Genomic DNA, 12377 nt, shown 5'->3' with positions numbered 1-12377 from the left:
CAAACACTACTGTATTATACAAAACCAATTTTGAAATTAATGAACCTATACAATGTTAAATTTTCCATCCCACTTCTACTGCCAGTTTCTGTATGGCAGAATCAGCTAGTGCTATGCAATAGAATAAGGGCATACTACAGATGAAACTGCCCACTGTAATAGCCTGTGAATTTCTACATTTACTGTTCAGTGGAACAAACCGGAATTAAGAGAGTAAAATACAGAGAAAGAATCAAGGCACTGTCATGCCTTGAAATGAAATCTTTCTTTAAAGAGGAATTTACTATAAAATGGGAATTATTGCTGTGTGTTTCTCTCCTGAAATGGATGATGCATTTCCATCATTTCAGTGATACCACAAAGTAATACTTTTACACAAAGTCATTTAAAACAGGCTTTACTGAAAACCATCCAGCAGATGACGTGCTAAGGGTGAGCTATGGGCTTGTCAATGCCCTCAATCTAGCAAAAAATTATGTGGATAATTACAACATTTTCATTATCATTTCTAATTTTTTGAGACTTCAGGCACTTCATCTCCTGCAGTACCACACAGACTTGCTTGGCTGTTCAGTAAGGAAATGGCAGCTCAGCAGCTGTGCCAACCTTTTCAGGTCACCAGAAGAGCTACAAGATCAGTCTATGGCTCACAAATATGGGGTTTACTCAAATGATAATTTTTGAAAAACAGTCTTGTCTTTTCTTTTGAGTAAGAGGGTAGTTTATATATCACAGCATTATAGCTACTAAGGTTTATAGTAATACTAAGGTTTTGTCTGTGCTTTCTTAGAGTACAATGTTGTTGTACAGCATCCTCCAAGCAAGTCCAGAGCACAAACATACTAACACATACATAAAAGTGTGTAGTACCTATGCCCAATCAGAACACACAATTTCATTTTGATAAATTCTTTGCTCACAGAATAAATCTCAAACTATGTCTTGTACTTCTCTAAACTGGCTGGGGCACATACAGAATCCTGGAACCAAGTATATTCCCTAAGATACCTGGCAGTATCATCCATCCAAAAGGCTAAACCTCTCTCAACAGCTTCAAAGAAATTCTGAGAATAAAACCAAAACTGATCTCTTTTTAGTGATGTGTTTGATGCCAAAAAGAGCTCGATTTCAATGTTATGCTAACAAAATAAGAGTGTCATCTAAATAGTTCATAATTTAAGGACATAAATGCCAACTATGTGTCAATTTGTCAACTGGTCAGGAATCAACTGTTCATCAAAAAAGTATCAGCAGAGAACTGCAGCCTATAGAGAGACCCCCTAGAGCTCATCTTTTACTTGGCTCTTTAACAGGGAATTTTTTTCTCCCCAGACCAAGTATTATCAGTCTACTCTATGTTTTCATTCAGGAGCTTCTGGGAAACAATTCATGAAATTGAGAAGCAGTTTTTCAGTAGCCTATATTACAGCAATAACCATCAAAAATATTAGTTAAAATGTGTCTCAGTTCAGTGCTTCCCCCAACACTGCAGTTTTCTTTCTTATCAGGTTTGCAAAATGCCCTAAAGAGCAATAAAAACAGACTGTAAATCCAACCCAACGAACTCCAAGCTTTACAAATGTGACACACACAGAGCTCACAGTGTACAAGCTTATGAGTACATATATATATATTATATATATATAAGCTTCCCTAAAAAACAAAATATATTTTCAAAAACCAGGAAACACTGAACCCATAGCAAAGAGCCAAACTCACAAACAGGTTAACAAAGACCTACAATTTCTCTTCTAACCCCTCAGCAAGTGAAAGACATTGCTGTCAAAATCCCCTTTAAAGTTCAGTAATGATAGTTTCTCTACTACATTTCAGTAAGTATTTTCCCTTCCCAGGAAAATCCTTCAAGTAGAACTTAAGCCACTTCTCTCTTGTTGGCTAGTTTCAGCAAGTCAGGAGAGGGGATGCTAAGAGAATACAGATGGGTGCAGACTGCCACAGAATTGCTGAGAGGATGGTTATGGGAAGACACAGAATAGCCCAGGTACCACTCTCCTAGCTAAGCTCTCTCTGGACAGATCTGGCTAACAATACAGCAGTCTTACGTAGTCTGCTGATACACAACAACATCTAAGACATCTAAAGGAGATACAACAATTCTGTTTTCTACAATAAAAACTGACTGAATGAGGAGTATCAGTATCAAGTGCCTGTTATTTATAGTGCTTTCATGTAAAGATACTTCACATAGGACAATGAAGAAAATCAGCTCTTTCATGCAGGAAGTATCTTCAGTGTTTCAGATGATCTCAAGTATTCAATATTTAGTTCTCGCCAGGTTTTACACCGAATATGTTGAGTACAATCAATGGCCAAACATTCCTGGAGAGCAAGTAAGGTTAGAATTTGCCAATATCACTGACACAGACAGTGAGATCAAGGCACCCTCCACAAGCCTGCAGATGACGTGTGTGGTGTAGTTAACAAGCTGGAGAGAAAGCATGCCAGCCAGAGGAACCTGGACAAGCTTGAGAAGTGGGCCTTCATGAACCTTGGTTCACCAAGGCCAAGTGCAAGGTCCTGCACATGGGCTGGGGCAAACCCCAGTATCAAGCACAGGCTGAGGGATGACAGGATGCAGAGCAGTTCTTGGTGATAATGGTGGATGCAAAGTTGAACATGAACTAGCTATATGCACTCACAGCTCAAAAGGCCAACTATATTCTGAGCTGCCTCAAAAGAAGCATTGCAGTAGGTGGAGTGAGGCAATTTTGTCCCTCTGCTCTGGTGAGACCTCATCTGCAGCCCTGTGTCCAACTGGAGTCCCCCAGTACATCAAAGATGTGGACCTGTTGGAATGGGTGATGGTTGGAGTACCTCTGCTATGAAGTCTTTGTAGCAGGGCCTGTTGTGACAGGCCAAAGGGTGATGGGTTTAAACTAAGATGAAAGATTTAGACTAGACACAAAGAAGAATTTGTTTACAATGAGGGTGGTGAAATACTGGCACAAGCTGCCTAGAGAGGTGGGAGATGCCCCATCCATGGCAACATATTGGACAAGGATCTGAGTGACCTGATCTATCTAGTTAAAGATCTTCCTGCTCACTGCAGGGGGTTTGGACAAGATGATCTTTAAACACCCCTTCCAACAATATGTTGGGGGGGAAATCAACTATATTGATAGGTGCAGGAAAGGCAGAAGAATGTGAATAAAACTTAAATTTCAGAGAAAGGAGATTTTAATTTTACTTCTGTAATCAGGTGTCCCTGCTAAGATATCTCTGAAAGGGATCCAAGTAACTTGGCAATTTAGCATCACCATCACAATAAGAAATAAAGTTAGCAAATTATTTTTGTATTTTCCTTTTATACTTGGAGGCTACTAGAATACCTAAATGACGCATGAGTTGTTATAAAACTGCAATATTTTTATCTAGCAGTTGTCCAAGCAGCATGTAAATTACATGACTTTCTTTTTTTTCCCCCCCTTAATGTCATGATGTAAAGCAACACCATCTGAGCTGTTTCTATGGGCTCTAGCTTCAATATTTTTTTGGTGATAAATTCCTTTTCTTAACCGTAAGATTGCAAGACAGCAAAACTAAAAACACCTTGACAGGCAAAATTTTGTTTTGTAGACCCTATATAGTCTGGGTTGCTTCTTCCTAAACTTCACCACCCATTAACATCAACTTTTTGGTAACTTGTAAAGAAAGAGACTCAATTTACTATTTTCACCAAAAAATTACACTTGGGCACCAAAGGAACACTTTCATCCAGTGAGACATTCTGAAAGAGATGGAGAAGTAGGAGTTGGCAAACAGTTGCCTTTTAAATTAAACCACTGAAAACGTGATACACTGCTCTGCACTGTGCTGGCTTTAACCTTCATGCTGAGTTTCAGGTAACTCAAGACATTTCATACCACAGAACTTGAAGATGAAGTGTTTGCTGATAAGTATTTGTCATATAAAAGCCAACCATTTCCTACTGACTTATTTCTCTTCTCTTAGATAGCAATATGACAAAAAAAAATGGAAATGAAGAACTGAATGCTCTTTTTCAAGTGCTGTATGCATAAAACATCAACTGCAGTCTTTTCCAGTAGAAAACCCAGAGGATCAGGATTCAAAATCTGAAATACTCTGTAGTTGCTCTTAGTGTGCAGGCAATAGTGTCACAGTGTCAGAAATTAGGTGTGCTATGACTAGAAATCTTAATAAGTATGCCAAGTGTGAAATTATTTACTATTTTCTGTTTGTATTGATTATTTTCTATCTGTGACCTATTTGCAAAATAGTGTATGACAATAACTCAGTAAACTAGTTAAGTAAAGACAATAGAGTATAGAATTAAAACATCTATATTGCAACATCCAAAATCACAGAATTGTTTCAGTTGAAAAAGACCTCTAAGATCATTGAGTCCAACTGTCAACCTAAGATCCCCATGGCCATTAAACCATGTCCTGAAGTGACATGTCCACACATTTCCTAACCAAAGCATACTTCAAATTTTTAATATAGAATTTAAGGATTTATATTTCCAAAGCTTTTCTCCTTTAATAATGTATTCCAATTCTGAAACATCAGAGTCATAATTTTCTACTAATTCTACTTGAAGACAGTGGTTATCAAAGCTTAGTACTAAGAAATATTATTTAGCCCACTGCCCCAAAGGAATTAGCCAGAAGTTTTGTTTTCTCCTCTGCTAAGTCATAGCTCCTTATAACAGTATGACTTTGACAAACTACTCTGATAAAAGGATAGTTTCTACAAGCCACTGCACCCGATAAGGTACAAAAGCACATATATCTGTACTTCTGACTTCTAAGCCTCCTTGACCTAAGCATGATGAAAAGCCTTGCAGCCTTTTCACTTGCTTCTTTCTCCAGAACTCAGAAGAGGGTTTCCTTAAAAAAAAAAAACAAACTTATTCCTCTCATGCTCCTTCTCCTTTTATCCCTTTCCAAGGGGAGTTTAGTACCTCCATCATCTGAAAGGAAGCTTTAAAAGGGTACTTTCCTCTGAAAAGACAAGTCCTGCTGGCCCAAAATGTAAGGAGATGTAACATCAAGGGCATAATATGAAATCCTTAAGAGAAAAAATATTACAATTCTAATTTGAATGGCTTCAAATTACTCCACATATATAAACACAGACAACTCTTTACTTGATGAACAGTTAAAAACCAAACATTATAATCAGAAAACACAATTTGCAAAAAAATCTTAACCTTTTGTATCTTTTAATCCTAAAAAAGCTATCCTGTAGACTGCCTTAAACTCTTCACTATCTTCAGCAACAGGCAAACAGACCAGACACTGATAAAAAATGCAACTAAGCCAGCAGGAAAAAAATAAGAGTCATCTCAGTTCAAAGGCAGGATTTCTACTGGCATGTATGGGTGAAGTATAAAGTTGCTGGTGAATAGATCATGCAGAATTAAAAGGTACATTCCAGAAGCCACCTTCATATATGTCCTAAATGCTGTCTCAGATGTCGTCACACGTGTACACGTCTATACATGTAGACACATACACAAAACCACACCACTTAGCCTGGTCACTGATATGTGAGAGGGACACATTTAATTTATTGAACTAAGATTTGGGCACAAAACAAGCTATGGCTAGAGAAATGGCTTACAAACTCCAGAAGTTCCACAGGCTAAAAAAGCTGCATCTCCTAAAAGTAAACTTATTTTAGATTTCTGTTTTGTTCCTCCTATGCAGTTAAGAGTCACTGCAAAGTCACTCTCTTCTAATCTCAGAAAGTGCTGTGTATTCTTACCATATAGGGTATCCAATGTTTTAAAGGAAAGCAAAGGATATCATGCAGTCAAGTCAGCATTCAGTGAATAGCTACCTTATTCAATTTCTATACACTTAAACAATCACTGAATTCACATCTTCTGTGGAAGCAAAGAACCACTTCTATTTTGATATGTCCTCTATTGGGACAATACCCTTGCAGGAGGATACTTAATTAGATGTTTACTCAGTTACTAAGACCCATTCTGGACAGTGTAGCAGCTGAGATTCTAAGGACACTGCAATATTTAAAAGGTTAGAATAATAAGTCCAGTACATACTCCTATATTATTGCTTAAACGTTAGTCTGAAAGCAACATTTTAAGAAGTGAAATGCCAACATAGCACTAGCAAAGAATCAGAAGCTACCTGCAAGGGCTCATCTTAAATTTGAAAAATTAAGGTAGTGTTATTATGCAAAAGCATAGAGGAGTCCCTTTGCAATCAATATTAAGATCATATGAAGCTTCTCTTCATGAGCTTCACATTAATTCAGCACACTCTAGGTCATGGAATGAAACCAGTCCTTTGGACATCAGGAACCTGAGAGGAAGGCAGCACTCACAAAGGCTGTATTAATGGAAATATGAATTCTAAAGATCCAAAGTATCTTAAGGCCAACAAAAATGCAAAACTTCAAGAAAAGCATACTTTGAAATTTTAAGGTTTGGTACATATGTGTATCTACATATATCCTGATCTCCCTGATTTCTATTGCAGCAGGAAAATTGTGCATGCAAATTGATGGTTCTCCATTATTTTTTCTATATTGCTCCCTACTAGTCAAGTTCCCCCCTCAGAGCTCCAATATTTTGCATAGTAAAGTAGTGGATAGTATTTTAGAATTGCAACAGTGGTTCTAGATTGTGGAGTAGAACACAGTATCCTCTTGTCTTGGAGATTAGTGCTGGTATCAAGAGAGGTATCAGTTGCAACAAAACTCTCTTTCAACGCTACTAACATCTAGCATATCACCTTCATTAGTCCCACAGTACCAAACAGTCTACTGAAGTTATGCAATTAACAACACAATTCAGGTCTGCAGCTTGAGTATTGTGTGCTGTTCTAGGCTCCTCAAGTCAAGACAGTTAAAGAACTACTGGAGGGAGTCCACATAAGGGCTATGAAGATGCTGAGGGCAGTGGAATGCCTCTCCTATAAGGAAAGGCTGAAAGACCTGGAGCTGTTTACCTGGAGATGCAAAGAATGAGAGGGGATCTTATCAATGTTTGTCAGTATCTAAAGGGTGCCAGACTTTTCAGTGGTGCCCACAGATAGGACATGGGACAATAGGCACAAACTGGAACACAGGAAGTTCCATCTGAACATGAGAGAAAACTAACTTACTTTGAGGATGACACTGCCTTGGAACAGGCTGCCCCACAGAGCTTGTGGAGTGTCCTCCCCTAGATATATTCAAAACCCATCTGGATGCAATTCTGAGCAACCTGCTCCAGGTGACACTGCTCTAGCACAGAGGTTGGACTAGATGTCTAGAGACCCTTCCCAATCCCTACCATTCTGTGACTTTATAATGTGCTGTGGAAATAAGCTTGTGTGATAACTGAAGTAAGCTCATGCAAATCTGCTGTGGAAGTACCACTTAGAAAGCTATTTACAGCAGGCAGCCAGAAGTATAATCACTGGTCATTTCCAGCTACATAACTGGCTTATGCCTCTTTCAGGAGTGCAATGGATGGCACCCATTTCTTACTGTAAAGAACAGATACTTTTTCTGAGATCTGATATGACAGAAAGTGATTGTAGGTTTATACAAGATTAAGGTAGAATTTTAGCCTAAAGCTAAAGCACTGAAAGAGTAAGTGATGCAAATTTTTTAATGAGTTGCTCAACTGATAATTTTCTATGCATCAATTGTGCAACCGAAGCTGTAATTCAATTACTATTTAAAGTAATTAAAGATGAAAGACTATTTTGGAGAAAAAAAAAGCTTAAAAGAAGGCTTTTGTAATTTATTGAAGTGGCTGATACTCCACCACTTCAAAAAAGAATTAGTTATGTAACAAAGAAGAAAATACATTGTTTCTATTACAAAATTTTCCACTAAAAATGAAATTTTAAATGCATGAGCTTCTAATATATGAAAAACAAAACCAGGAAAGCTCTCAGAAGTACTTTCCTTCACTCTGATGGTAGGCAATGAACAACCACATTATCATAGTATCATAGTATCAGTCAGGGGTTTATGTCTGCACTTTATGCCCAGCAACAAGACCTACAAATTTTATTGATAATTTCCATATATCTTTTTATTATCACCTGTCTGGAAGCTGTAAAAATTATTAATGATAGTCACCTCTCTTTTCATGAGTGTGGATACTGATACTTTGAGTTAAGTACCTTGTTTCCAATGGCCTTTTTTGGTGGAAAGTTAAAAGTCCTCACTTGTTGGTATTTATTCTGCAATTTATGATGCAAGCTTCTGAACTCCGCATACCTTCGATAAACATTCCATTCATCATCCTTTATCCTAACATAAACCTGCAAAACACAAATATGGAAGGAAATGATTTAAAGACACCATTGAACAAACATCTCTTTCTCTCTTCAAAGCTTCATGGCTTAATATCTTCACATCCATGCTGCAATGGTACCTTAAGTTCCAGGATCACTTATCCATAGATACATCTCTGACTGTGTACTAGTGTACAGATCGTTTATCTTGTTCTCTCTCGTCCTATCCTCTCCTACTTTTATATTAATCAAGACAAACACAGTTTGCTCATATTAACATGGCTCTGGGGCAACATTGTTACCACTTTTTGTTAGCATTTATTCCAACATATTCTACTACCCAGCGACCAAAGGAAAAAAATAATTTAATACCACTATAAAATTTATTTCTGTGTACTGAACATGGGGTTTTAACTTTGAAAATCAGCTTTGTAGCATCAGAAGTGCAAAACATTATTTCATGCAAAGCATGAAACTCAATTTACTTACTAAAAAAAATTACACTGAAAAATAAACTAGAAATGTTATTGTTTGGAAAACAAACAGAGTTCATTCTTTCTGCTTGTACAGGACATTAAATGCAATTTAACACAGCTGTAGTTTTTGTGATTCTGTTTTTGTTTGCCACTTAATTATTTCATTAGCATATTACCAATTACATGCTAAGTACATTCTCTAGGAAAACTTCATGCAGAAGTGAAATATACTTAGAGAAAGCTGAGATTTCACTCATTACTAGGGAATAACCCTTGCTCCACAGAAATGAACTCACCGTTTGAAAAGAACGTTGAAACGGCGCAAATCAGAAACTACAAAGCAAGCATCAAACCTCAAAGACACAGAGTGATCTATTCCATGGCTACTCCTGTAGAATTTGTAGCTCATTCATTCTCATGTGTGTGTTAATATTCTCAGTCATTTTGCGCCACAAATTAAGCTGGAAGATTGCTGATGCCACTGCACTGCCTAGCTTTTCCAACCAAAAAATGGTAGTTTAGTAAGTTGTAAGGCAATTATCAGAAGAATGTTTATGCAAAAAAGCAGCGCCAGCAACCATTCCATAAGGAGTGGGCAATAACAACTGTATTTTTGTGAGTGCTAGAAAAAAAACTTAATTTGGGGTTTGACGTGACCATTTCCAACACTGAGTTGTAGCTTTTCCTGATCACAGAAACATTAACATGGTCCTTCTCTAGATTCACCAAGTCCTCAGAAAAGAACCAAAAAATTCACTAAGTAATCATGGCATTTCAGAAGTCCAGTGCAGCCAAGTTAGATATCATCTCCCACAAATCAGCTTATGCAACCTTCCTTTGGTTTGGTCTTTTTAAAGAACTCTTCTCTCTACAGACACCTAGTTTCTCAAATTTATAAGAGGATTCTGTCTTGAAACAAAATACAATCTATCATGCAAATACTATGCAACTTCCAACAAACTGTAGTATTTCACTGTAGAAAATATTCATACATACTAATATCATCAGATTCTATTGAATAACAAGAACTTTTTTTTGTTACTAAAGTACTCCATCTTGTTTCACAATTATGACAAAACCCAAAAACTATCACTCCAAAATGATCACATCTAAGAATACAAGAGGTTCAGGGTATTGTGTGAGTTACATATCACAGGGAGTATCTGGTTGGAAGCGACCTCCAAGACCGTCCAGTCCAGTCTTCAATCCAGCACCAAAGGGTCAACAGTAGACCATGTCCCTAAGGGCCAGGTCCACATGCTGCTTGAACACTCCCAGGGTTGATGACTCCACCACTGCCCTGGGCAGGCGATTCCAATATTGGATAACCCTTCCTGATATCCAGCCTGAAACTCCCCAGAACAGCTTGTAACCATTTCCCCCTAGTCTTGTCATCAAGTTGAAGAGGCTGGCCCCCAACATGCATATGTAAACAAAAATTCAACTGGTTTTGGTACCAAGAATTCAGATAGGATGACTGTAACAGGCTGCAGAAAGTATTCACATTTCTTTCTCATTTTGAAAATAAAGGCAGAAGAAAGATAATAAACACCTACGAGACCATCTGTTTTAACAATTCAGTATACCTCTGAAGGAAAATTAAGGGAAACATGTAATGCAAGTATTTTGCATAATTACAATAAAACTGATTTAATGCAGCAAAACCTATATTAAATAGTCTTTACTCATCCAGCTCTAACCTCTCTCCCTGCCTATTCTCAGTTCACCCACCATATTGTTTGAAATTTTGTATACGCTCCCAAGATTCACATTTCAGCCTCCCTGTGAGGGACAGGGATGACAAAAAAGCTTAAACTATTTTTAACCACGTTATTTAATATGGAAATCCTAATTTAACTAAGGATTTATCGTTGCATATGTGGTTTAATGAATCATGCAGTTCAGCATTACCTGTTAAGCTCTAACCCACAGTTAACTAATTAAGGAATCCAGTACACTGTAATTTAAATTTTTAAGTACTGAAAAAACATAGCATAATTTCTTAGCTAAAACTGCCAAAGAATTTCTTCCTGTTTCTCTATCTACATAGATATTGATTTCTTTTAGACAGTAAGAAATTCAAATGCAACATTTGGAGCCCTGTGCATTATTGAATTTATTGGCAATCATATAATAGAGCATGAGAGGCATATTAGAGTTCACGATGTAGTACACATTTAAAGCTGTATTATCTCGACAGGGAACACTATTCACAAGCCAAGGTATTTCAAGACACTTAATGCAAATTCAGTTGGGAAATCAAGCAAAGTAAATCCTGAGTATAAAACTGTTAGGGTAAATGTATTCTAATCTAGACCTTTAAGACATACAGATCTCTTCATCAATCAAATACAGATCATACAACAGGAATAACAGAGAACAATTACCACAGAATCACCAAGGTTGGAAGAGACCTCAAAGATCATCAAGTCCAACCTGTCACCACAGAACTCATGACTAAACCATGGCACCAAGTGCCATGTCCAATCCCCTCTTGAACACCTCCAGAGATGGTGACTACCCTTCAGGTAGTTGTAGACAGCAATACGGTCTGAGACCTGAGCCTCCTCTTCTCTAGGCTAAACAATCCCACCTCCCTCAGCCTCTCCTCATAGGGCCTGTGCTCGAGGCCTCTCCTCAGCCTCATTGCCCTTTTCTGGACATGTTCAAGAGTCTCAATGTCCTTCTTAAATTGAGGGGCCCAGAACTGGACACAGTACTCAAGGTGTGGCCTAAACACTGCTGAGTACAGGGGTACAATGACTTCCCTGCTCCTGCTGGCCACACTATTCTTGATGCATGCCAGGATGCCACTGGCCTTCTTGGCCACGTGGGCACATTTGGTATTTTAAAATTTTGTCTACAAACCAAGCTTCTTGAGATGCATAGTTTGAAACTGTCTTAAAAGTCATTAGGATTATTCTTATCACTTCCAATTTATCCATATTCATTCACAGACTTTTAAGAGGAAAACATTGAAATCTGTAGCTGCTGAATACAGTTTTGTGCGTGTTCATCCCAAATTATCATGCTGCACCCTACAGCAACACTAGTTTTCTACTACTGAAAATACCTTAACATATGACATATAAACACAGAACAGTATTTTAAGATCATGTTACAGAAAGTTGGAAGCACTACTCTTAGGTTCATTCCCTGAGCAATTTAAAACATTCACCACATTCTCTTTCAAATGCCCATGTTTTTCCTAACCTAATTAGGTAATTGTCAAAGAAATGCGAATATACAGACCAAAGAGAAAAAAATTGCTAGAATGGTTATTTGATTATAGACAAAAATTTGTGCTTTAATAAGTAACAACAGTCATGCCTGATTAGCATGTTCATCATTAATCTTATTTGTTTACTGCACTGCAAACAAGGCAGATTTGCAAGTAGCCATTCAAATATTTATATCACTTTAAGAATCACAAAATCTTGGTTTCATTATCCTAAGTGTCAGCCACTGGTAATTATAGCAATAAAAGGCATGACTAATGGCATTTGCTGCACACTTCACAGGAAAGTGGAATTCATATGTGTACAGAAAATAAAAAGACAATCTACAGTTAAGAAATGTGATAAAATGGTATTATTGCAATAACCATCTTGCTTCACAGGCACTGAAGAAATTGCAACTAACCACCACCACCTAG

The 12377-nt window shown here is 37.5% G+C and overlaps 1 protein-coding gene across 3 annotated transcripts in view; it reads right to left on the bottom strand.

The window, feature by feature from the left end:
• The window catches only part of SNX29 (sorting nexin 29), a 99001-nt gene that overhangs the window by 33611 nt on the left and 53013 nt on the right, over positions 1 to 12377 (bottom strand). For all 3 annotated transcript variants that reach the window (XM_068147081.1, XM_068147082.1, XM_068147083.1), the window contains exon 19: positions 8133 to 8273. In XM_068147081.1, the coding sequence (XP_068003182.1) occupies positions 8133 to 8273 (141 nt within the window). The remainder of the gene's footprint in view (positions 1 to 8132; positions 8274 to 12377) is intronic.

The sequence above is a fragment of the Melanerpes formicivorus genome, unplaced genomic scaffold (assembly GCF_026170545.1).
Source record: "Melanerpes formicivorus ecotype bairdi unplaced genomic scaffold, bMelFor1.0.p_v2 SCAF_14, whole genome shotgun sequence".
Classification (NCBI taxonomy): domain Eukaryota; kingdom Metazoa; phylum Chordata; class Aves; order Piciformes; family Picidae; genus Melanerpes; species Melanerpes formicivorus.
Note: the sequence above shows the minus strand (reverse complement) of the source record. Positions and strands in the feature narration are given on the sequence as shown.